The 26380-nt window shown below is 41.0% G+C and overlaps 1 protein-coding gene across 2 annotated transcripts; it reads left to right on the top strand.

The window, feature by feature from the left end:
• Positions 1 to 10: 10 nt before the first annotated feature.
• On the top strand, positions 11 to 26380 carry LOC132825141 (SPRY domain-containing SOCS box protein 3-like). 2 transcript variants are annotated; one of them, XM_060840151.1, is made up of 8 exons: positions 11 to 126; positions 7934 to 7976; positions 18249 to 18394; positions 20785 to 20959; positions 21853 to 22040; positions 23739 to 23841; positions 24512 to 24637; positions 25694 to 26380. In XM_060840151.1, exons 3-8 carry the CDS (start codon positions 18263 to 18265, stop codon positions 26038 to 26040), a joined length of 1071 nt encoding a protein of 356 aa, XP_060696134.1. In that variant the 5' UTR covers positions 11 to 126; positions 7934 to 7976; positions 18249 to 18262; the 3' UTR covers positions 26041 to 26380. The 2 variants fall into 2 exon arrangements, with proteins under 2 accessions (XP_060696134.1, XP_060696133.1); XM_060840150.1 differs by having other exon boundaries at positions 7934 to 8090.

Genomic DNA, 26380 nt, shown 5'->3' with positions numbered 1-26380 from the left:
GGGAAGACGAGCATGCGCAGTTGCGGGAGCGTTAATTGAGTTGGTCGGAGTCGGCTGGAAGCAAGAGGATTAATAAAAAGGGACCATCCGCAGAGCAAGAAATGCAGCGATTGGGTATTGAGCAAGGTGCGGTGTTTGTGAAGCATTAACAGCTTTCTAAGACTGTGTTGCTGATGCTGTATTTACGGTTTAAATGTATGTGTATTGATGGGGTGGTAGTAGTAGGCCTGAGGCCTGCGGGTCTGGGGGACTCCGTCTGCAGCCCCCGTTTCCCCCCCCCCCCCCCCCCCAACCCGTTTATGGAGCGCTCTCCGCATTGATTTACTGGTTTAACTTCCCTGATCATTTCCTGGCTTATTTAAATCGAAATCATTGTCGTATTGCAAGTCCTTATCCGTCACTTTATCAAGCTACGAGCTTGATGTCGATCAATTTTGGGGACAACAGATTTGTGTCTGTGCGGTGCAGAGTATGGGGGCGAATCCTTTCCTCGAGATGTTTGTTGTTGATCCAAATCTAAGAGCTAGGAATTGCATATTAACTACGCAACATGGTTTGCAATACAGTTCTTCACCCCCAGCGCTTTTCAAAATGCGATGAATAAACCCTTGCCATTGCAAACGCCTCAATTGCATTAATTTTTTAATCCTAGCCTATGCCCTCTTGTTTTGCGACTCAACCTCTGTGCATTTAAAACAAATGTACGCAACTGATAACTGAGCACCTTTCTTTTATGCGTCTGTTAATGCGTTGAGTGCGTAGCCTGGCTTGGTCATGTTATTTGCTCGGTGAAGATGAGCTATCAGGTTTTATTATTTTCTTGGTCCAGGTGAGCAGCTGTGTGCCATCTTCATTGTTCGTCTAGCGATGAGTCTGTGAAGTTACTGGCAATTCTGGTATTGCTACCAATGAAATGCAAGTCTGTTTTTCCCCTAGAACGTGAAGGAGAAGATAAATGCGGTTTTAGAGTTTTTTTAATAGGCAATGTCTCGTTTAATTTGAGTAACTGTGAACGTTTTTGCTCAAAAAAGTGGTTGTCGTTTCAAACCTATCCGTTGCTTGCTTAATCAAGAAATTGTTGCGCGCTCGAACAAAATGTGCCCATGAATTCAGCTAGTTATGGTAGCGCTATGATTTGTTGCTGCTTTCTTTGTGGAAGAGACGTTTGCTTTTGTGGAGGAGCCCAAAACTCGAGGCCAGTGTTAATGGTTGCCTGTCGGGGCAACCCGACTGTTGTAATTTTAGGTATCTCTGCCAAACAACGTGGTGCCTTTAAATATTTTTAAGGTAGTGGTAGATTCCGTTGCCCAACAAGAATCTAAGGTTAGGGCAGATGGGAATATTTAAATTGTAGCAGATTGGCTGTTATGCTGAATGGCAAAGCAGGCTCAAGATATTGAATGGAGACTTCTGTTCTTAATTCACGTCTGTATTTGCACAAATTTGAAATCCACTTTTGTTTTGAAGGCTGTTTTGATGTCATTAATCAAATGGGTGTGGGATCAAACGATTCAAATTTTAGTTGATCACAAGGCATACTCTGTCCTCACTTCTTGTTTTCAAGTATATAATGTGGTTCTGATGCTTCAGTGGCAGATACCATATAATGCCAACAACTGAAAAGCATTCTATTGTACGTCTATGTATATTCTTGAGCATGTATCAGAATTGTATAATTTTATACTGTTAACCCTTACATCATCTGACTAGATTTTCACTGAGCCTGATTACTAGACTTATGGGTTGTTGTAGTACTAGTACAAAGATATTTATTGGGTTTTTAAAAAGAAATCAAACTGTAGATGCAGGACATCAGGAACAAAATCAAAAATTGCTGGGGGGAATAAACCTCAGCAGGTCTCCGCAGAATATTCTGAAGAATGGTCACTGGACCTGAAACATTAATTCTGCTTTCTCTTGCCAGACACTGAGGTTTTTCCAGCAATTTAATTGGATATCTGACCAATTAAATACACTAAGTAGTATTTTTACACTAAAGGTTTACTGGTAATGTTCCAGCAAATCTACAAAGGTTATTAAATGAAACACGTACCTACTTGATGTTAGTATGGTTTCAAAATAAAGGTTAAAGTTTGTAAACTTTGCTATATGTTGAAAATTCAGCAGCTTGAAAAGGTCACCCATTGAAACAGCCCTAGGCTGCCTGAATGTGACTGCAGTTAATACAGAAACATGATTTAAAATATAGGGGAACCGAGTCTGTTTCTATTAAAACCTGCCCTCACTAATTAGTGACTAGTGCATCTTGACAATGATACAGCAAAACCACTGACTAGTAGGTTCTTAAGCTTGCCTATTCTTTTCCAAACGAAGCATTGATTCAGTTAATATTTCCATTCTGTTTGGCCACCTATGTTCTGAACATCTGAATGGTGCTACTTGCTCACTTAAAAGAATGGCTGCATGATAGTAAAACTCCCGAATTACTGTAATAAATTGATCTAAATTCATATTCTAAGTTATGGATTTGTCTTGTTATAGGGGTTCTCCAATTTGAATGTCTAACTTTCAACCAGTTGCACTTGTGATCATGTTCTTGTGGAGAGGTGTAACTTTGAAGATTTGACATATACAGGCATCTGCTGTGCTTGCAAATAGCTCCTTTATATTGTCATGCCGTATTTCGACTTGCTTGCAAACAGAATCTGTTTGCAACCTGTCTATACCTATTGCTATCTAACTGGAAACCATATCTATCAATTGCAATTTATCTCTCTTCTTAATGTTTAAATAACCCCTCAATCTTGTAAGCTATGACATATGGAACTGCATAGTGTGATTGGTGGATATGAATTATAATGTGAATGTTTGCATCCAAAGACTGACAACTTTGTAGCTGGATAATGTTACCAAATAAACATCTCCATTTTTAATTGGCAAACTAAAATCTTGACTTTCCCTCCTTAGAAGTCATAGACCCAGTACTATAAGTGAATTTGTAATAAGTTAAATCTTGTTATAACTAGCTCTGAAATCTATGGTGCACTTTTTAAATTGATTTTATTTCTTGTTCAGTATCAGGTTCAAGGAAGCGTGTGGCCTACTCCTATTTCTGATGCTCTTGTTTAAAATGCCAATACTGGCTTAACTGAGCTTTTATATTCAAATGTGTTGTCTTTGTATTCGAGACACGTCTCTGCATCAAGGTCATTTATGCATCTAGTTTGTTTCTGTGTATTGCCGCACATGGTTTGCCACGTGATGCTTTTAATAGCTTGTTTTAATTCATCAATATGGTTGCCTTACATGTAAGTAGCAAATGTCCAAAGCACTATTCATGGTTTAATTTTTTTTTGCTCTGTTAATCATGGTTCAATTACTAACACTTAACTCTAGAAAGTTGCATAGGTTCAAGCCCAAATTCAGCACTTGAGCATTACGGTCAGATGTGACACTCCAATGCAGTATACTTGTCATGTATAGCAGTTTTCAGTATTAACATAGTCTCTAAACCTAAATGCTTTACTTTCTCATCAGCTTGTAAAGAAGCTAAACTCTGTGGCATCAGACAACATTTAAGAGGTGGGATTCTATTTGAAATTTTTTTAACATCAGGCAAAGACTTTAAAAGAACAGGTGTCAGTTTATAAGATGAACTTGATGTTTTCTCCCCATTAGAGCTTTGTTTCCGATGGCAAAATTATAGCATAGATCCAGTTGTCATTTCAAGACTATTTTAACATGGAAATGCACTCAGGAACAGAGACGACAGTGGGTCCAGTGGTGTCCTGTACTTTAAATTTTGAGCTACTGGAAATGCTACATCAACTCTAAAAATCCTGTTTTGAATGGGAGGTAATTGGGGCATTGACAGTAACAGGCTTGCACAACACAATGCTGAGGATCAGAATTAAAAATGGACAAAAGAGACCGACTTCTGAATTTGTGTGTTTTAAGATTGAAACTGAAAATCAATCAATCCTGAAGGCAACTTTTTAAACCAGGTCAGCCAGTCCTTTGGATCTGTGACCTAAATAAATGGTTCAAAGAAAGTGTGTCTTAGCAGGATGTCTGTGGTATTAATTGGAGTGTTTATGCTGTGATAAATGATATGCTGAAAAGCAATTTGATTGGAGCCATTGGTAAATTTAGTTGGGTTCAGAAAAATCTGGTTTTCAGTCATGAAGAACAGGTGCACCCAAGCTGCAGGGCATTCATTACTTGCAGAAACCTAGGTTGTTAATTTCTTGCTATTAACTGAAAAGCAACCCAACATCATTGAAAGGTTGCCTTAAAGCTTTGCCTTGCACTTACCATGACACCCTGGTATTTCTTGCAAAGTAAATAGTTGGTAAAATTAACACTGTAAAATAGACTAAAAGTTAAAGTCTTGTTCTCTACGTGAACAGTGACCACAATGTAGAAGTATGCAAGAAGAAATACTGGATACTTGTGTAAAGGGACAGCAATAATTGAGTAATTTTAATCTTTTAAAAAATAGAAAATTCAGCCTAATAGCCTCTGAAGAGTTCATAGAATTCTTTTCAAGGTTGTGCAAGGTAGACGAGCAGGAGGCTGGAAGAACACAGCAAGTCAGATAGCATCAGAAGGTGAAGTCAACTTTCTGGAACTGACCAGAGATCAAGCTGTGCTGTGTAGTGTGTCAAGATAAATTTGAGATTTCAGAAAGCACCACCACTTAACAGCAGTCCAGTTTGAAAAGAGCAGGGCTATGTCTAGCATTGTAAACCTAAATTAAGGCAACTACAGAGGAACCTTTTTATTATCTGAATAACTCAGATAGGGAGTGTTTTCAGATAATAGAGTCCTGGATAACAATTTAGCTGAGTATCGGGATCTTCGAGGTTCCTCTGTATAGGGACAGACATCAGGTGTGTGAAATACTCTCCATTTGTCTGGATGGTATAACTCAAATGCTAGAAGGTTGGCACTGTCCAGGACAAAGCAGCCCACTTGATTGGCACTACATCCTCTCCCTGCACCACAGAAATGATCGCCAAAGGTCTGTCGTAACTTTCAAACGCACAACCACTTCAATCTGGAAAGACAAGGGCACCAGATTCTTGAAAACCACCTGCAAAACTCTTCTCCATGCCACTCCCCATCCTGAGTTGGAAATGAATTGCAGTCCCTTCACTATGTTTAACAAGAATTTCTTCCCTGAGGGTATTTTAGTTCAACCTACATTACGTGGACTGCAGTGGTTCCAGAAGACAGCTCACCACCACAAGGGCAACTTGCGAATAGTGCTGGCCCAGTCAGTGATCCCTATGTTCCATGAGTAATGGAAGAGAAAAACATTACCTGCAATGAACTGGGATATTAGGGTAGGAAGTGCATCAGAGGAGAAGCGGTGGTGGATTATTGAAGGGATGTGTCAGAATGTGTATGCTTGTAATAAAGAAGAAATTTGAGAACCTACCAACTGTGGTTAAAGATGAGAGAATCAAATTTATGCAAAAAGCATGTAATCATGGAAAAGTGAGAGGGACAGATGACTGGTGTGAGCACAGTAAGTGACTAAATGGGATAAATACATTTCAACATGACAGCCAGCTCAGTGTGAAAACAACAGTTTCTATAGGTGTCTTTAAAAGGAAGAGACTTAGTGATTTAGTTTCACTCCTAGAGTGAGGGGGTGGTGCGGTTGCTGATATTGAAGTAGTAAATATAATGAAATACTTTGCTTCTGTCCTCACTGTAGATATAGAAATGTATTTTGCACAAAATCTGTAAATATAGAGATTGAACATGAAGTACTTGGAGAAATTATGGTCACCAGGGAAATGGTAATGACCTAAATTAATTATGGGTTGATAAGTTTCCAGATAGACTTCAATAGTCAAAACAATACTAAGATGATGTCTAATGCATTGGTGTTTTAGTATTTTGTTGGATTTTGGAATGGTCCATCAGATTGGAAAATGGTAAAGAGCAGGGCAGAAGCTAGGAATATTGCAGTGAGTAACTCCTTACCTCCAAGCTTGCCCATCTACAAAACACAAGTCGATGTGTTTGAATACTCCCCACTTGCCTGGATGAGTGTTGTTCCAACAATATTCAAAGCATGACATCGTCCAAGTCAAAGCAGTCTGCTTGATTGGCACCACATCAACAAACTTCCTTTTCCTCCATTTCTACTCAGTAGCAGCAGCATGTACTATCCACAAGATGCATTGCAGAAATTCACCAAAGGTCCTTGGCACCCTCCAAACCCATGACTGCAATCATTTCGAAGAAGAGTTAAATGAGAACACTACCACCTATATGTTTCCCTCCAAGCCGTTCACCACCCTGACTTGGAAATGTATTGCTGCTAGCGGAACAAAATCCTGCAATTCCCTCAATGGCATTTCGAGTCAACCTACAGATACAGATTTTAGCTGTTCAAGAACCACCACCTTCAATGGCAACTAAGGACTGGAAATTTTGGCCCAGCCAATAATGCCAAGATCCAACAAGTGAACTTTAAAACCGGCTGTTTGAAGCCTGGGTGTAAAATGAATGGATTTTGTGCACACATGGACATATATCCAAACATGGTAAATAATGGGGCCTAAAAGTTCCAAAGATCTCAGTTCTGAAATTTATAAAGCTTGAGGGGAAATGCCCATAGCAGACTCTTCTCGTTTTCACTTTTTTTCGATAGTGTTAGTTCTGTGAAGACTTTGTAACAGGACTGTAGAACTGAGCTCATAAGCAGATTAAATTACTGTGGGGTGAAGAAATTAATATTTCTGGACCTGAAGTACTGGGATTTAAAAACCCTAAAAAATTACAAAGCGGAATATATTGCTCCCATCTTGGAGTTAGCTGTACTTCCAATTTAGATTTGGGAGTTGCTGAAATATGCCGCTCTGGATTTGGTACAATCGGTGAGTGGTTTTGGGTAATGTACCAGGAGTGGTGTTTTGATTACTGTACAAAAGATGCTTTCCATCTCCATTTATAGAACGAGTATCCTTTTAGAATAAACTTTCACTTTCTTGTGTAAGCAATTTTGCATGCTTATTTTTCAGCAAGCAATCACTAGAATAAAACTAAATCAAGGATGTTGCCAGGACTGGAGAATTTGAGTTCTAAGGATAAGCTGAGACCATTTTTCACTGGAGCATAGGAGGTTGGGGATTAACCTCAGGTTTATAAGATCATGAGGGATATAGATAGTGAATAGCAAAAGTCTTTTCCTAGGGTAGAGATCAAAACTAAAGGACATATTTTTGAGATTTGAAAGGGATCAGAGGGGCAGTTTTTAAGGGTGGTTCACATATGGAATGAACTGCTAGAGGAAGAGGTAGACGCAGGTACAATTACATCAGTCAAAAGACTTTCGGACAGACACATGAATAGGGAAGGTTGAGAGGTATATGGGACTAGTTTTGGGAACCTTGATTGGCATAGATGTTTTGGACAAATCTATGCTGTATGATGGACTCTATAAATGAAATACCAAACAAGGTTAATGACTGCGATTTGACTTGTCTGGTAGTAACATCTGGAGTAAACGAGAACCACCTCAACCTCTTGTTAAGGCTAATGTTGGTTAATATTCATTACAGGAGAAAGTGAGGTCTGCAGATGCTGGAGATCAGAGCTGAAAATGTGTTGCTGGAAAAGCGCAGCAGGTCAGGCAGTATCCAAGGAACAGGAAATTCGACGCTTCGGGCATAAGCCCTGAAGAAGGGCTTATGCCCGAAATGTCGAATTTCCTGTTCCTTGGATGCTGCCTGACCTGCTGCGCTTTTCCAGCAACACATTTTCAGCTAATATTCACTACAACATGGATCACCACCCCTTGGTCTTGTCCACATCCTCCTCCCCAAATTACTAACCTTTCTACCCACTAGACTTCCTACTCGTTTTAGATACTTCATTTTCCACATCCTGCATTAGTCTGGCTGTTGAAACAACTCTTCATCCACTGAATCCCTCCTTTTTGTCTCTTTTGCAGGGCAAGCTGCCACACGACAAGGCTGACAGAGCAAAGACCAGTGGTGAGTCGACCAACATTTGTGACCTCGCCCCATAATGAGAAGATCCCTTAGAATAGCGAGACAGGACTGAGACCTCATGTGGAGATGCCGAGACCTCCATGTCATAGCAAACAAGTAAGCTTCATTATGCTGCTCTCCCAGTGCCACAAATGTCATGTTATGGTGCTCAAGCTTGCCACTTACCAACACTTCCCCTTCCCCTCTCCCTGACACAAATTGAGCACTTTTTTTTGCACCTTTCCTAAATAGGCACCAGCAGCACCCACAGCCTCCAACCTGAAGAGGCCTCTACACATCTGCTTCCACCTCCTTTTCTGTTCCGAACCTAACCACCACAAGGCAGTGTCAAGGATCCCACAAAGGGGGAATCCTACACCATTTAGTTTTGGCTTTCACCTCCTGGGGGGTTCTCTTTCTAGTCTAGATTCAGGAGCGTGTTCAGGTGAACACGTTACTGCAGGTCCCTGCAACTGTTTGACACTCAAGACTGCTGTAAATCAAGCACCTGTTCAGCCCCAGGCACAAGGCCCCTTCATGGTGTTGACCAATTAAAACTTGTGGCTGTACGTTTTGCTTGAAGCAACAGGAAGGTTTATTCGACAGGAGTATGCTGGTACCATACCATGCTCTCTCCAGAATGGTGTGTCTGGTTGTTTCAATGATTAAATTGGTTGCTACTATGAAAAACTAGATCTGGTGAGGTTTGCACGCTGACCTGGATTACATCATTTTAAGCACTGGTGCACCACATCAAGGTAAGCAGGATAAGGAATGAAGACTGGATTCCGATATCCCTTCCTTGCCAGGAGGCAGTAGTCCTTACAGGCACCCATACAGAGAAGGAGCCCCAGACAGCCCTCCCAGTAGTCTCCTGTTGGGATGCTTTTATCTTGAGGTGCCAGGTCCTTCAGCTCCACTTAGCCTGCAATTTCTATCCCAACTCTCGAAATTGCAACTAAGGTTGAATTTGCACATGACCAGGGCATGCTCTCTTAGCCCATGTGGACCCTTTAACTGCAGATGTCCAAAACTGTCTGCAAACTGTACCAAATCAGCAATCTTCACTACAGAGCACCCTGCCTTCATCCCAGCTTAAGATTCCATGATAGCACCTTTTTGTCATGGGAGGGCAAGCATTCAAAAAATCTGAGCCTATGTGAATATGTAAACACCACATCTAAAAGTATAAGTGTACTTTTAGATCACATCACATGTCATTTTAACTGTCGGACCTAACTGTGTGGCTGTCATGTCAGAGTTTTAAGATTCCCTACAGTGTGGAAACAGGTGCTTTGGCCCAAAAAGTCCATACTGACTCTCCAAAGAGTAACCCACCCAGAACCATTTCCCTCTGACTAATGCACCTAACACTATGGCCAATTTAGCACGGCCAATTCACCTGACCTGCACATCTTTGGACTGTGGAAGGAAACTGGATCACCTGGAGGAAACCCACGCGGACACAAGGAGAATGTGCAAACTCCACACAGACGGTCACCCAAGGCTGGAATTGAACTTGGGACGACTGAGGCAGCAGTGCTAACCACTGAGCCACCGTGCTGCCATTTCTTGCTTCCCAAGGAGGATGTGATTTTAAAAAAACTGCAAGTGCTGGAATCCAGGGTAGACCAGCAGGAGTCCGGAAGAACACTGCAATGTTTTAGGCGTAACCTTCAGGACTGGGAGGGTGAGGGGGAGGGGTGGGGGGGGGGGATGCAGGAGCAGGTTGGTGAGGTAGGAATAGGTGATCACAGGTAGAGGGTGTGGTCTGGTTGGTGGTTGGGAGGAATGAACCCAGTTGATAGCTGGAAGAAAGGAGGCATGAAAGTGAGGGGATAGGAAGGGAGTTTATTTAAGATTGGAGAATTATGTTCCACCTTCTAGGCTGTAGCTCACAAGTGGAAGGTGAGGTGGTGTTCCTCCAATTTGCAGCCTTGATTCACTAGCAATAGGTGAGGCCAAGGATGGTCATGTCGGAAAGGGAGTAGGAAGCGGAATTAGATTGGGCAGTGACTGAGGTCATAAGACATAGGCGTGGAAGTACGGCCATTCGGCCCATCGAGTCCACTCCGCCATTCAATCACGACTGCATATTTCAACTCCACTTACCCGCATTCTCCCTGTAGCCCTTAAATTCTTGATGTCACAAGGAATTATCAATCTCTGCCTTGAAGACATTTAGCGTCCCGGCCTCCACTGCATTCTGCGGCAATAAATTCCACAGGCCCACCACTCTCTGGCTGAAGGAATGTCTCCGCATTTATGTTCTGAATTGACTCCCTCTAATTCTAAGGCTGTGTTCACGGGTCCTAGTCTCCTCGCCTAACGGAAACAATATCCTAGCATCCATCCTTTCCAAGCCATGTATTATCTTGTAAGTTTCTATTAGGTCTCCCTTTAATCTTCTAAACTCTAATGAATACAATCCCAGGATCCTCAGCCGTTCCTCGTATGTTAGACCTACCATTCCAGGGATCATATGTGTGAATCTCTGCTGGACATGCTCCAGTGTCAGTATGTCCTTCCTGAGGTGTGGGGGCCAAAACTGGACACAGTACTCCAAATGGGGCCTAACCAGAGCTTTATAAAGTCTCAGTAGCACAACGGTGCTTTTATATTCCAACCCTCTTGAGATAAATGACAACATTGCATTTGCTTTCTTAATCGGACTCAACCTACATGTTTACCTTTAGAGAATCCTCGACTAGCACTCCCAGACCTCTTTTTGTACTTTGGCTTTATGTCATGTCAGTCCCAGCTGAGATGTTTGGTAAAACGTGCCTTGGGTTTACGTTTGGTCTCCCTGATGTAGAAACGACCACATTGGGAGGATCATATATTGTAAACTAGACTGGAGGAGAGAAAGGTGAACCTCTGTCTCACCTGGAAGGACTGTTTGGAGCCCTAGCTGAGGGTGTGCTGTGCTGGCAGGTTTTGCATCTTTTTCACTTGCAGGGGAAGGTACTTGGGGGGGTTTGTGCTCATATTTAGGCTTGCTTTATTTGCAGCATGTGGACAGTAGCAGATTTTAGGCATTTTTAACCCTAAAGTTCAGAACTGCAGCCAAGACACACAGCACTTTACCTTTTTTGCCCTCAGTCTCCTCATTGAATGTCTTGTAATAGGCCCTGGTCCCTACTTGTGCCTACGGTGTGGTTACTTTGTGTATGTGTCAGTACATGATCATTTGAGTACACACTTCTCTGAATATAAAGGTTCATTTTACCAAAGTGTCTTACAGGTGAGTGCACACTTATTCAAGGATGGATGGGTGATGTCCAGTCGTCTAGCATTCAAACTCTACCTCATGCAATATATTTTCCCACCAGAATAATTTAAGGACAGCTGTTCCACTATAGAATTGGAATGAAATGTACTTAAGCATGATTTAGCTGTCTGAAACTGATAATGATCCTAGAGAGCTGTGCAGAGTGTTCCTCAAGCAAATTATCCTCAAGCAAATTTTTCTTGGCCCATCCAATGTTGAAACCTTGTCTGACGACTACTTCTATAATCTGTCAAAGTGTACAATATTCAAATTCGAGTGAAGATGCTATCAAAACTTCATCATTGTCAGCAGAAACACTAATTACACAACAGGAAAGTAAGACTGTTTGCATTTTTCTACTGTTGACTGTTTGCCTTTGCAACAAAAAGGACTTTTTTAAACTTGATGTCATCACCCAATTTGTATTTCTTGGATGCTGGTGTGAAATAGGTTATCTGGCCTGTGCTGGACTATGTATTTAATTATGCTATAATGATGTTCCTCCCAATCAGTCATCTTGTCTTCCTCTGAAGACTGTGTTCCTGCTCTTCCAGCTCCTTGGCCAAAGTAATATCCCTCCTTGCTCCATTTGTGTAGAATGCAACACTTCATCTGGAGTATACTGAAGACTCTATCACAGCAATCAAAACTAAGCTTGATAGGCCTGTCCTCTGTTCTGATGGCCCTAGTGAAAGTGCTGCATTCTATCTGCATTCTCCCTCCTTGTTTTAAGAGAATCATCTACCATATTTAGAAAAGGTATCCCTAGTCTTCTGAAAGCTATCTATTGCAATTAAAGGTGGCAGTGAGCTCAAATTATGAAGTGTATTGAGTTGGAGGTTGGCTGAACATCAGTCTCACCACATCATGGACAAGGCCAACTTCCATGGATAGTGTGTAGTGATTGTAGTGCAGTCAGCCAAATGGACCTCATTAGATTGGGTTCCCTGGTTGGGATTATTAACCTTGTCCAATCAAGGAACCCAGCTGACAGATTCACTGGCCACTCGGGTGTTTCTTTTCTTCCTGGTGGTGGAAATTTGAATAAAGATTCGTGCACCTTGTAGAGAAAAAAAACAAGAATACAAAAAAAAACAGGAGTGTTCGGAGGGTGGGTAGGCCACCCTGATGCCAGTCGCCCCGAGAGCCAGATGGTGGGTAGGCTGTTCTGAGCTGCAAATGTGTTGCTGGTCAAAGCACAGCAGGCCAGGCAGCATCTCAGGAATAGAGAATTCGACGTTTCGAGCATAAGCCCTTCATCAGGAATAAGAGCTCTTATTCCTGATGAAGGGCTTATGCTCGAAACGTCGAATTCTCTATTCCTGAGATGCTGCCTGGCCTGCTGTGCTTTGACCAGCAACACATTTGCAGCTGTGATCTCCAGCATCTGCAGACCTCATTTTTTACAGGCTGTTCTGAGCGCTGTCATCCTGAGAAGGGGTGATCGGGACGGGCTGTCCTAGAGGTGATTGAAAGGTGTCAGAGCAGTCAAGAGTCAGAAGGCGCGTAGGGGCAGGTTGAGATCTGGAAGGTTGTCCTGGAGGTGGCTGGAAGGTGTGCCAGGTTAGCCCACTGGCCGGATGGTGCATTGGGGAGGGTGAGAGCCCAATGGTACGTAGGGGCAGACAGAGCCAGAAGGCGAGTGGCTGTCCTCAGCGCTGTCACCCCGGGCAGGTACCGGGGTGGGCTGCCCCAGAGGTGGTTGAAAGGTGCTGAGGGTGGTTAGTGAAGCTGGAAGGTGGGTAGGCCGTCCTGACCACTGTCACCCTGGGTGGGTACTGGGGCAGGCTATCCTAGAGGTGGTTGAAAGGTGTGTCAGGGCGGACCAAGAACTGGAAGGGGCTGGGAGCTAGAAGGTGGGTAGGGGCGGGCTGCCATAGAGTGGTCGGAAGCTGGGAGGGATGGGGACTTGCTGGGTCTGTATTGTATGCACTGTTTATGTAACTGGATTAGCTTTTTATGTACAAATGTCATTGTTACTGTCTCGTCATATGTGAAACTGGGATTTGTGGTTTGTCCTCATCTTCCTGTAAACTGGTTGAACAGTAGGGTTTGGGGCCTAGCTTTGCTGCTCCTCTCCCTTGTAAAATTTGTTGTTGCATACAGCTGTAAATGTTTTTTTGTAAAGTGTTTTGTAATTGCTTAATAAAATAAAATAACATGTTTTACATTAGTGCCCGGGTGTCTCTGGAAAGGGAGCACACGGTGTGCTCCAACACCTTGAGCTGTTCAGGGAGAGGTGGACGCTGCAGGGAGTGGAGTGCATTATATCCCCCTCCAGCTCTATTTTGGTTTGATCCCTGCCCTCCCCTTCACTGTTTGATCTCACAGCATCGCCCTTTAAGAAGGGACTGTTTGTCACTGGCCACTCGGGTGTTTCCTTTCTTCCTGGTGATGGAAACTAAATAAAGATTCATGCAAAAAAAATTAAACAGGAGGGTCAGGCACCTTTCTCTGAGGGAGCTGGATCACTGTCATGCACTCTCCATATGTTAATGAAGGGTGACTTGGTGTTGGGATACTGGATTTCAGTGGTAATGAGAGATACATCCTGAAAAAATTTCCTCACTACAGTCATAGTGATACAGCATGGAAACAGGCCCTTCAGCTCATGCTGACTATGGTGCCCAGTCAGTTGGTTCCAATTGCCCACACTTGGTCCATATCTCTCAACCCTTCCCATACATGTACCTACCCAAATGTTTTTTTAAATGTTGCTGTTGTATCTGCCTCAATCACTTTCTCCTGCAGTCCATTCCATATACACACCACTCTGTGAAAACGCTGCCCCTTAGGTCCTCCTTAAATCTTTCCCCTCTCACCTTAAACCTATGCCCTCTAGTTTTCAATTCACCATCCTTGGGAAAAAGACTAATATGCATTCATCCTATCGATGCCCCTCATGATTTTATACACCTCCGTTAGGTCACCCCTCCATCTCCTATGTTTCAAGGAATAAAGTCATATCTTGGCTAACATCTCCCTATAACTCGTCCTTCTAGTCCTGGCAACATCCTTGTAAATTTTCTTTGGACTCTTTCCAGTTTAATGTCTTTCTGATAACAAAGTGACCAAAACTGCACAGAGTACTCCAAGTGCAACCCTACCAATGCCTTACAAAACTGTAACAACGTCCCAACTCCTGTACTCAGTGCCTTGACTGATGAAGGCCAGCATGCTAACTGCCTTCTTCACCACCCTGTCTTCGTGTGAAGCTGCTTTCAAAGAACTATGTATGTGCACTCTAGGTTCCTCTGATCCACAACACTCTTTGGAACCTTACCATTAACTGTAAAAGTCTTACCAAAGTACAACACCTCACACTTATCTGAAAAGAAGAAAAAAAAATAACCAGGAGTGTTTTACGTTAGAGCCCAGGTGTCTCTGGAAAACGAGCACGTGGTGTCCACCAACACCCTGGAGTTGTTCAGGGAGAGGTGGGTGCTGCAGGGAGTGGAGTGCATTATTTCCCCCTGCAACTCTATTTTAATTTGATCCCTGTCCTCCCCTTCACTGTTTGATCACACAGCATTGCCCTTTGATATGAAGGGCACTGCTTGCCACTGGCCAATCCAGTGTTTCCTTTCTTCCTGGTGGTGGAAATTTGAATAAAGATTTGTGCACCTTGTATCTTTCACTGTCTCACTCCTGTTTGAGCTGAATGTAAACATTTCTGGCATCATGCCATTATTTGGGAAGCTTGACTTGTTCGATCCTGCCTTCGAAGACTGGGCCCAGAAGGTGGTTTTTTTTTATGTGGGCAAATGACATTTGAGGCAGAGTATTAAATAATACTCTTGGCAGCGGCTGGCGAACCTGCAGCTTTTTCAGTTATTAGGTTAACTTTCCCTGAGGGACCAGATGCTGAAATCTTTCAAGAGTTGACAGATTTAGTTATGAAATGTTTGGCCCCAAGCCGCATCTAATTCTGAGATGCTATTGGTTTTACTGGACTTCAAACAGGCACTACAACTGGCTTTTTCATTGGCAAATATGGTAACTGGTTGGCCGAGTTGCAGGATATTCTGATGGAAATGGACACTGTCACCTGTCTGAGTTTGGGGAACACCATTTGGGTGAGGGCAATTGCATAGCCTCATTTGGGATACATCCTGAAGAGAGGGACTCTGGGTCAACCCACAGCAAAACTCCAAAACAAAGCCAAGCCTAACCAAACAGTTAACTTTCTTCAGGATCCGGCCTGGCAAGCGATTTGTAGTTGCTGCTGGTATGTGGACTTGAGAGCAAAAGAGTCCTATTAGATGTAAATGGAGTAAGAACTCCTAGGCCACTATCCAGGAGAGCGCACCTCCTATAAAGTCCACCTACAGCTGGTTCAGAACAATTAAATTGGTTCTGATTTAAGTGTTAACCAATCAAAACTCCGATTAAATGCCCCCCCCCCCAGTTCTAATGGAGGTTGATACAGCTGTGCCAGTATCAGTAATTGCAGAACCAGTCTTTAATTCGCTCTGGGCTCCAAACCTCAAGGTCAACTTTGGTTCTGGTCTTATGAGAAACAGCTAGTTCTGTTACCAATGATGAAAATGCTGTGGCCAAAGCCTGATGGGGTGAATTTGGTTGAGAAATTCACCTTGATTGGCGCAACACTTTTCAATAAAAAAAATGGCTGTTGAGTGAAGTCATAATTACCTGGAAGATTTTCAGGAATATCTTGGGAATATAAAGAGTCAAGGCTATTTTGCATGTTGCCTAGGAAGTAGTGCCATGATTCTGCAAGGTGTACCCAGTGCCATTTACCTTGCATGCAAAAGTAGAGGCCAAAATCAGAAGGCTGGAAAGTAAAGGAATCATCAAACTAGTCCACTTTGCAGAATGGGTAGCTCTGGTCATGCCAATTTGTGAAACCTTAAGTGATAATGCTAATAACAGGAAAAACCAATAAGCAGCTTGCAAAGAACTTGGGCCCTAGATGTCTCCCCAAGGTAGGCATATGCCTTTAAAAGGGAAAGTGTGTTCCAGGTACCCACAGTGACTGACTTGGACTACCGAGTCAACAAGACTAGGTTGCCCTCAGATCTTCCAATAGATGCAGTCAAAGGTGTGTGTGTGTGTGTGTGTCTTTCCTTGGGCTGCAAAACTTTTAATGGGAAGTTCATACATAATCTGGCCTCCATCCTGGCACCCTTAAATCTGTGGAAAAAGTTTCAGCCTTAGAAAGGTCTGAGCCACGACGTAGCCTTTAAGAAATTGAAGCAACTATCTTCTAAGATGTTGGTATACTCTGATCTCAAGCGAGATCTGATGTTGACATGTAATGCCTCCCTTTTCAGAATTGGAATAGTATTGTCTCTGAGATCTCCCAAAAGAGAGGAATGGCTGATACCATGTGCCTTCTGGATTCTGGCTAATGCAGAGCACAGATGTGCCCAGTTGAGGATGGAAAGAGTTTGGTGGTCATTTTGAGGCAGTTCCACTAATACTTTCACAAACCTGCATCTGTAATAGTAGCATGCCATGACCCCTGCTAGTACTACTGCAGAGGTCAAGACCTTGCTGCCCTTAGCTTCAGGTCAAGGTCAGCAGGGGACACTCTCTCTAAATATTTATTATTACAAGTTTGAACAACGTCTGGGATACCTCGTGCTGCCTTCTGATGGTTCCACCACTGGAAGAGTCCATTCTGATTTTAAACCTTCTGGTTTCTGACCATATCCGACTGGATCCAAAAGGTTCTAGTCTTAGTAAAAGTAAAACAGCTGGTGGTGATGGAGGAAACAAAAGGGCCGTAGCACCTGGAATTGAAACCTCTCTGGACCCAGAGAGACCAGATCGTAATAGAGGGCACCATTCCATTATGGGGAGCAAGTGTGGTTGTCCCAAGTTTTTTTTAAAATGCTGCCACATGTTGGCTGAGTTCCTCCAGGGTCATCAAGGACTGTCCAAAATGAAAATGTCTGGTGGCCAAAATTGGGTGCAGACATAATTGGTGGAGTAGTGCCAAGAATGCCAACAATAGAAAAGGAATTACCATCAGCTTCCCCCATATTTATGGGAATGATCAGTACACCCTTGACTCTGTTCACGTGTGATCCTTTTCATGGATGCAACTTTCTTGTCATAGGGCATGCCCTATCAAGATGGTTGGAATTTTCATTTGTCAAACAGAGTTGATAATAAAGCTACAAGCATCTTATGCAATATGTGGGCTCCCAGATGTATTGGTCCCAGATGACAGGCTATCGTTTCACCAGCAGGGAATTGGAGTATTTCCTAAAGTCAAATTGTACTCCTTAAATAAGGACAATGCCATACCATCTGTCAGCCAATTGTCTGGCAAAAAGAGCTGTCCAAACTTTGAAGGCAGGTTGGGGGGAACGTGGTGCGATGAACTGGCATTTGTTGAAAATCTCTTTTTAAGAGAGACCACTTCAGTGGACAAGTTTGTTGTAGGAACCATAGTAATGGCCCTGCATGGTTAAGAGACATGGTTGATGCAGTGTCAGGTCCTGTGAGGTACAGACCTCATTGAAGTGAGGCAGTCCTGAATAAGCACTTGGACTTGTCGTGACAGTTCTTGTCATTGGTGCTGAAGCTTTGGGAAAAATCTACTTTTTTTGTTTTTGCTGTTTGCAAGTCCTTCATTGACTTCCATGTATAGATTTTTATTTTTTGTTTTCTATAATAAACTGTTTGTTTCAAAGTACTTGGCAGCCTCGTGAATATCTTCGGTGATTATCTGCCATAGTAATGAACTAAAGAAACTTGATTGATCAAGCCAAATTTTATTCTGGAATCTGACCTGTTCAGAACACACCTCTGCTATTTTTACAATAGTGGGTTTTGTGGCACCTGTTTTAAACATGGACGATATTTTGCAAATTAACAGTTTTTTAGCTTTTAATTACCTCAAGCTCTGTAGATGAAGTATGCTGTCAAGGCTCAACAGGGGGCAGGTTTTTAAGAATTGGCTAATATTCTTAAGATTTTTAAATCTGTCCCCCTTATTGGCTCATTATTGTACAAATATTCCTCTGCTGCAGGTTTTAAGAGCACCATGTCTCGCCGTACCAGAAATAATCGTGCCTGGCGGTATGTGTACAGTGGTATTCGAGATGCTGATGCTGTGGCTGTAGTAATGCCTGATGGGTCAGTTGGTCCTGGTCCTGGCTATGACTCAGATGGTCAGGTAGGTATTTCAAAAAACATTGCATTGCTGCTAACCTATTTGACAGACTGGGTAGTCCACAAATCAGTAAAATCATGTCCATTTCCTTCCAAACGTGACATCCCTCTTGGCTGAAGCTCGTTGCAATTAACCCAGTACAGACAGGAATTCACTATCTGCTAGTTTGTGACCTAATGATCTATCATTTGGTGACAGTAGACTCCTTTTGTCTTAAAACTAGCCTTTTGTTTTTGTATAGATTAAAGTAATATCCTACATAATCTATAGCTAAATTTTAAAGTGTTAATGATAAAATCAAAAGTAATAAAGGCCTTTTCATCTGGATTCAGTTGCTTTTTAATTCTGAGCGTTCAGCCACTTTCAACTCTGAAACTTATTTCAGAGTTCAATAGCAGTATTTTAAGTCTGTGTCCAGTGATAGTTCTACAATTTCGATAGCAAGACACTTTTATATTTAGTTTGATATATTAAAGGCAGTTTCAAGACTAAATTTGCTCTATAGACTAGAAACTTAATCACTTGGTTTCAGTTGAAGCTATGGAAATATATTTTTTGTTCATTTGCAAAGGATCAGTATCAAAATAATAAACTGTTGCGTAACTAAATGTAAATATGCTTTGAAATCGAAGCTGTCAGAATCCCACCACTTAAAATAACTTGGCAAATTTAACAACAAAATCCTGGGAGTACCATAATCAAGCATATTGGTGCATTACATGTGATGTTTCAAGTTGGTAAATCTTCTCCCCTCTTTTAAATGAAAGCCATCTCTGAACCAAAGCTAATCAAATGTAACTAATGTGAAATGTTAATGTTCATATGTGCAGATACTACCTGTTTGGACTTCTCCAGCCTTTGCTGAATTTCTTTTTCCTTTACTCTGGATTTCCAGCATCTTTATAATGCTCTGCATTTCTTATTGCTAATTTTTCAGAATATATTTTCACAGTTGAGTTCCAAACTTGTTTATTTTTCTCTAATATATTGGGCATGACTCAATGGGGGAAAAAATGTTAACCAGTGAAATTGAGCATAATCCTTTTTTCCAAAAGCATAAGCTGATTACAATCTACCTAAAGTTTAATTATTTAGTTTGAGTTGGGCAAGTCTAGATTATATTTGTTTATAGTTGATGTGAGCTGGCCAAGAGTTACTGCAGTAAAATGCAAATCTTTCATCCTTTTGCACTGCTTGAGTTAATGTGTTTAGTTTTTTTTTGTAAGTAAATAGCTGGAGCCTTGTGTCCAGCTTTCAAAAGTCTCTTTAAGAAAAATCATTTCTCACTGGCTCTTTAGCAGTAAAATGAGTGAGGAGGCTTGTGGGGGGTTAATTTTAATTTTTAGTTTTAAATTCAAAAAGACAAATTCTATTGTTTGAATTCTCAATCTTCTAATTGCAAAAGCCTGTAAGAAGATCTATTTATGCTGTTTCAAAATTGGTGTGCCTACACCACATGGACTTCTTCAAGAAGACAGTTTACCACTTCCAATTAGGGCTGAGCAGTAAATACTGGATTAACAAGTAAATATTCTGATGTCATGACTCACTTGGGATAGTGCAATGGAAAGCAGGCTCCATGTTCCTAGACTTGTCCCAATTGTGTAAAGATTTAATTAAACTGGAAACTTGAGATAGTTTACCTGATTGTGGAAACCAGGTTAAAGAGCACTCACCAGATTTCTGTGCTTAACGAGAAAACAGCTATTTATTGCATACAGATTTGATTTTAAACAGAACACAAAATTGCTAGCAGTTACCTTTGAATGACTTGAACCATTTTTTTTAAAAAGCCACACTTGAGACCAGAAATAGTACAGCACAATTCTGGCTCAAGTCTAAATTACAGAATCCATTAGATGGTTAACTGGAGTTCCTGGAGTCCTTTTGACTGTGGGTGAGAGGTTGTGAACACAGAATCTAAGTCTCCCATTAAGGATTTTCCCCATCAGTGTCTTTGAAGATCTTTGTTTTCTTTCTTCTCCCTTTTTTAAGTAGGGTATTTGCAGAGAGCAAATCTGCTCTGGATTTTTTCTGAATTGATAAGCGATGTTTTCTCCCTGAAAGTCTGGATGTTTCTGCTGCATTGCACAAGTATAGTTGCTGCTACTATCTTGGGAACCAATCAAGAATTTATTAGATGCACTAAGTATTCCTGAATGCGGCTAATCTCAGCTGGAAAAGCTAATCTGTGTTGAAGACAACCTTGTCAAATAAGCCCTAGTAATTCTCACTTAAAACTGTCACACCTTCCACAGTCCCTTAACTTAATTTAAAGCCTCTTTTTCCAGTTAAGTTCACACTACAAAGAAATTAGTCTTTACACCATGAAAGAATAAATTATTAATTCTAGAAATTGATAACTTTGTCATGTGTTATTTCATTCCTTAAAGCACAGTGACTCTGATTCTGAGCCAGAATTCCACTTGCCACCGTCAATCCCGACAGCATTACCTGTGACGGGAGAGTCGTACTGTGACTGTGCGAGTCAAAGTGATACCCGATATTGTGGTGGTATGCGTAGCTTCCATCGCATGAAGGATTGTCACTGTGGAGAGGAGGATGAATGTAAGGATGAATAAAAATTACACTCTTGTTTGAGGGATTTGATAGCAGTGTAATGCAACAGCAGTTTGTGGGGCGGGAGGGGGGTGGAGCAGGGGGAGAAATATAAAAGGATCATAGAATTGTTTAAACCTGGTGCAATGCTTTATCACTGGCTCTTCTCAGAATTCCATATGGTATACATCAAGGTTTTAAACTAGTTCACTGGCAAATTATTAAATTTGCAATCCCCATTTCTGACAGTGTCCCAGTATTAATTACAAATTTGAAGTGCAGCAGTCAACTTGATGAAAATTAGGTTGCAATAGACTCGCATAGCTGTTCTCAATAAGATTTGCACTTCTGGTGCTATTGTGAACAATACTTGAATTTTGACTTTGAATGCTAGATCTGATCAAATGGACTGAATGGAGAATCATGGGTGATTTGGTCTCAAGATGTAATTTAATCCCTCCGTTCTAGTGACCGTTTTAGAGCTGAAATCCAAACCATACAAGACTAGAGCCAACAGATTGCTGCCAGCCATCTGACAGATCATGAATGCTATTGGTGGGCCCATGATGCCAACATTTTGTAATAATCTTTAACTGCATATTATATATACTCTGGCTTTGCATACCGAAGCTGAATAACCTCCACTTGAAGGACTAATATTTGAGGTGCAGACATTGCAGGTTTTCCAAATTGATTGACAGGTGATATCAGAATATTCAAATAATTGTTAATTTAAGAATAAAGTATTTATCTCCACTGTGCTAAACTACTTGAAACAAATGTGACAAGTTCAAATTTGTTTGGACAGTGTATTGGTTTATCTCCACCAACAAGCATTTAAAATGTGCGTACAGTGTGACGAGTGAGAATTTGAAAAAACTAATAAAAAGAAATCTCTGCAGATTTTGAGTGGATGTGGGATGATTCTACCAAGTCCTCTGCGACCCTGCTGAGCTGTGAGAACAGAGAAGTGAACTTTCACATGGATTACAGTTGTGGAACAGCAGCAATCCGTGGGGATAAGGAAATGAGTGAAGGTCAGCACTTCTGGGAAATAAAAATGACATCCCCCGTATATGGTACCGATATGGTAGGTCCAGTAAATATCTAATACCTTGTCTTTCTGTCTTTTGGATAGAAGTTTAAGTTGCACAAGGGTTGTTTGTTCATGGGATGTGGACATTGCTGGCTGTCCACCATCTATTGCTGATCTCTGGTTGCTGTTGAAGATGGTGCTGAGTTGCTGCTTTGCGTGTTGCAGTCTATATGCCGTAGATTGCCTTGCTATTGGGGAGGGCATTCCAGGATTTCAGCTCTAATGCTGAAGGAAAGGTGACATTATTTCCCAAGTCAGAATGGTGAATGGCTTCGAGAACTTGCATCAAATGGTGTTCCCATGTATCTGTCTGCTGCTGTTGGTCCTTCCAGTTGGAAGTGCTTTTTTCCCTTTTAGAAGGAAATGATCCTTTCAGGAAAAGTAATGATTTCCTTTAAAGGAATGCTACAATACTGTAAAACTTTTTTTAATATTTTGATTTAAAAAGTAAGATTGTGTTAGTGAATAGTTGTGAGCATTCATTTTTATACTGTGTATGCTCTTCAATCACTAATATTAACATAAAGCTTTATTCTAGTTCCCCCATTACTAATATCTTGAGCAATAGTTTGGTGTTTATTATTGGTATCAATCCTTAATGCAATAAATAGGCTTTCACTTGGACATGTCCTGTTCTCCACTTTTTCCTATTGGTGCCGAATGAGGACAGTGCATCTGCTTACTCTCTAGCTGGTTTGCAAATTATTTGCAGCAACATTTGTTCTTCCTTTCTCTCTTTAAACAAAGAAGCCAGCAAGTGAATTGAAAGGAACTAATCCATATTATCCACCCATTAGTGTGTTTACTCACCTAACAATAGTGTTAGTTTCATTAAATGAAGATTAGCAAATTGCAATTGAAGTTGTAACCGCATACCATGTGAAGGAGATTAAGTACACGTGAATAAGTGGATCATAAGATGCTATTTATTTCATAAACTTGTTAATGCAATCATTGCTGAGTAGTGTAAACTCCATCTATTAAAGGTGATTAAGTATATGTGAAATTTTACTCCAGTATTCACTGAATCATGTTTGTCTGAATACACGATGCTTTGCATGAAATGGGAGTGGTATAATTGATTTTTGTGCTGTTATGGCAGTTTGAAATTATTGCTCACTTTTTTAAGCAGCATAGGTTGTATTGTACAACAGATTCGTTGGCATCTGAAAAGACACATTTGTAGTTTGAGTCATAACTGAAGTGGAGACTGCATCCTTGAACTCCATTCAGAAAGCTGATTATTGGGCAATGCAGGTTTGGTCAAACATAACCATTTGGTATCAAGTTGAATATGCATACAAATTAATGTGCAAAATTGTGAACTGACTCTGCTGAAAGTTTATCATATTGCAGAAAGCTGGCCTTCATGTTTAGTTACTGAATGGCTTGCTAGGCTCTTTCGAAGCAGAAATAAAATCTTAACTAGAGAAAATGATCCAGCTTGTACTAATTAATCTGCTTTTCTTTTCTCCCAATATTCTCTTGGGCAATATTAAGTCCAAACGTTGTCATATTACACCAAACAAGTATAATTATTCCATTGAATAAAATCTGCAAGAGAAACTGGTGACTATTCTGTTCTGAGCAGCAATATTTAGAATTTTTTTATACTAGCAATGCCAAAAACAGTAACTAGAATATTTATCTGCATCTTCATAATTTTGTTTGTGTTTTGTGCACTATTTTTAGATGGTAGGAATAGGAACAACTGATGTCAAACTGGACAAATTTCGTCATACCTTTTGCAGCCTACTGGGAAAAGATGAAAATAGTTGGGGGCTCTCCTATACAGGTACCACTCCTGTGAAATAGTTTCTAAAAAAAAAGTTTTCTTCCTTTTAATTTTGATCTTTCATTTAAACATGACCAGCCCTTGCTTTTCTTTCAATTTACTTTGCTGTCCATGGGATTTGTAGACCAGGTACATTCAGTGGCTGTCGCTGCATTGGCGCATTCTTTTTAGAACCTGTCATCCACCATTTCAGCTCCAGCCATGGAAACATGTGAGCTATGAATGGGACTGTTTGTCTCTTACTACAGAGCACTGGAACTGCTCAAATCTTTGAGGTGCTGTTCCACCATGCTTTGGATAAATAAATGACACTCTAGTACAATGCATAGGCATAAAAAAACTACTGACCACAGAGCCAGGGACAGATTGGAAGAACAAAGTGAAATAGTTCTTGTAATCCACCCTGGATTACTGTGCATACAGGATTAACTCCATGCGCAATATTTTGCATATGCAACTTTTAAAAAGCTCTTTATGAAAAGGGTCCTCCAACTAAGTCTTAAAACTTTGCACACCTCCAACCTTACCAAAGACTAAACTTTGTCATCAAGTTTTTAAACTTCTATTTTCCGTAAGAATTTGTTTTCTATTTGAAGGAATCTACTTTATTTGTATATTTTACATGTGACAGATCACTAAGTTTTAACCTTTGAAAATATTTGTTTTGCAGGTGTATTACATCACAAAGGTGCCAAGATTCACTTCTCAACAAGATTTGGACAAGGCTCTATCATAGGTGTTCATTTGGATACCTGGCATGGTACCCTGACATTCTTCAAAAATAGAAAATGCATAGGTACGATGCAGTTTTTATCTAGTGGAAACTTTTACCTTGCCTAGTGTTCCTTGAAACATTGCGCTTTAAAGTTGCCCGGTGATCATCAGTTTGGATACTGATCCACTATTGCAAATTAAAGTATGAGGGGAGGGGTAAAATATATTCCTGATGAATGGCTTATGCCCAAAATGCCAATTCTCCTGTCCTTGGATGCTACTTGACCTGCTGTGCTTTTCCAGCACCATACACTCTACTCTGATCTCCGGCATCTGCAGTCCTCACTTTTTCTCTCAGAAAACGATACATGTCATAGTGTTTTATAAGCAATTAAGTGAATCAGTTGCAAGGCATGACCATTTTTTTAGGGATTTGCTTTTTAAAAATGCACTGCCACTCTAAATACAAGGCTCTTAAAGTTCCTTCTGCCCTCAAATGGCAGACTTGTTGTGATGCTCTTGATTTTTATATAGTAGCTGAGAAATCTAACCACTAAGCATTCCAAATGGCCACCAGGACTCCCTAATACACTGGCTAAAGCTGTGTTTTTACATTTCCTCAACTTTTATCTCGCTGTATCAGATCTGCAAACAACCAAGTCTTTGAATTTCATTTTAACAATACAATAAGTTGTAATACTGTCACTGCTGATGTATGTGCACCTGCAGAGCATTAAAGATTAAACAACATTCTGTGCACAATTTATTTTCGTGGAATTCAGTTTTTTGCCATGTATTAATAGTAATTATGATTATAGCAGTGAAGAGTTTGCCTTGTTAGTGTAATTTGAAAGATTTGACACAATATTTTTCCAGATTGTATCTGCAATTCATCTATACTTAAAAGTAGATGTAGTTACTGTTAACGTTATTTTTCTCCTAAAATAGCAACTATTTTTAATCAGTGAATTTTAAAATGATCTTGTTTCTTCATGCCATGCAGCTAATCTAGCAAAATCAAATTGTGCTATATTGCCTGTTTGAATTTGGTACGACTTTTTTCCAGAAGATCCAAAATATTGCTGTATTATGGTGACTTGTGCCTAGCTGATATTAACCAGTGTTTTTCTTTACAAAGGAATTGCAGCTACTAAGCTGCAAAACAAGAAGTTCTTCCCAATGGTTTGCTCGACTGCAGCAAGGAGCAGTATGAAAGTGATTAGATCACGTTTCTCCCCGACTTCTCTCCAGTATCTCTGCTGCCTAAGGCTGCGACAACTCTTACCTGATCACAGTGACAAATTGGAGGTTCTTCCCCTACCCCCAGGCCTGAAGCGCATACTCCGCAATCGATTGGGTTGGGTCCTTTCCATGAACCATGAAGGCAGTGGCAAAGAGGCTGCGTGCAGCTCATCAGGCAGTGATTCTGACAGCTCCTTAGTAGACGCTGAAGCTTGCCAACGGAAAAGGTGCCGGCGGACTTAACACGTGTATGGGTTTGATTTTCTCTTTAAATCATGACTGCAATTTTAACTGCTGCAGCTGCGGAACTTAGTTTGGACATGGACCAGTGCTGCTACATGATGAGCCAAAGGCAAGATGATCAAAGCTCTCAACTTCATTTTTTTTTAAATGCTTCTTGCTCCTTGCACCAAACTGTTGGGGACTCGTGAACTGGGATTGGCAAGAAATGCTCGATTGATGGCTGAAGACACTCTTCAGAAGAAGTACCTGTGTATTTCAAGAATTCTTCTCAATCTGCTTTTTGTAGGTCATGTAGTGCTTTCACATTTTAAAACAAATTAAATATTCAGCTTGTCTAAAA

This window comes from Hemiscyllium ocellatum, chromosome 20, assembly GCF_020745735.1.
Source record: "Hemiscyllium ocellatum isolate sHemOce1 chromosome 20, sHemOce1.pat.X.cur, whole genome shotgun sequence".
Taxonomy (NCBI): domain Eukaryota; kingdom Metazoa; phylum Chordata; class Chondrichthyes; order Orectolobiformes; family Hemiscylliidae; genus Hemiscyllium; species Hemiscyllium ocellatum.
This window is presented reverse-complemented; position numbering and strand designations above follow the sequence as displayed.

Coding starts and splice junctions, on each gene's coding strand:
- LOC132825141 (XM_060840151.1), top strand. CDS start 18,263: ATGTCTCGCCGTACCAGAAATAATCGTGCCTGGCGGTATGTGTACAGT. Junction 20,960..21,852: donor CTGTGGAGAGGAGGATGAAT/GTAAGGATGAAT, acceptor AAATCTCTGCAG/ATTTTGAGTGGATGTGGGAT. Junction 23,842..24,511: donor TTGGGGGCTCTCCTATACAG/GTACCACTCCTG, acceptor TTTGTTTTGCAG/GTGTATTACATCACAAAGGT.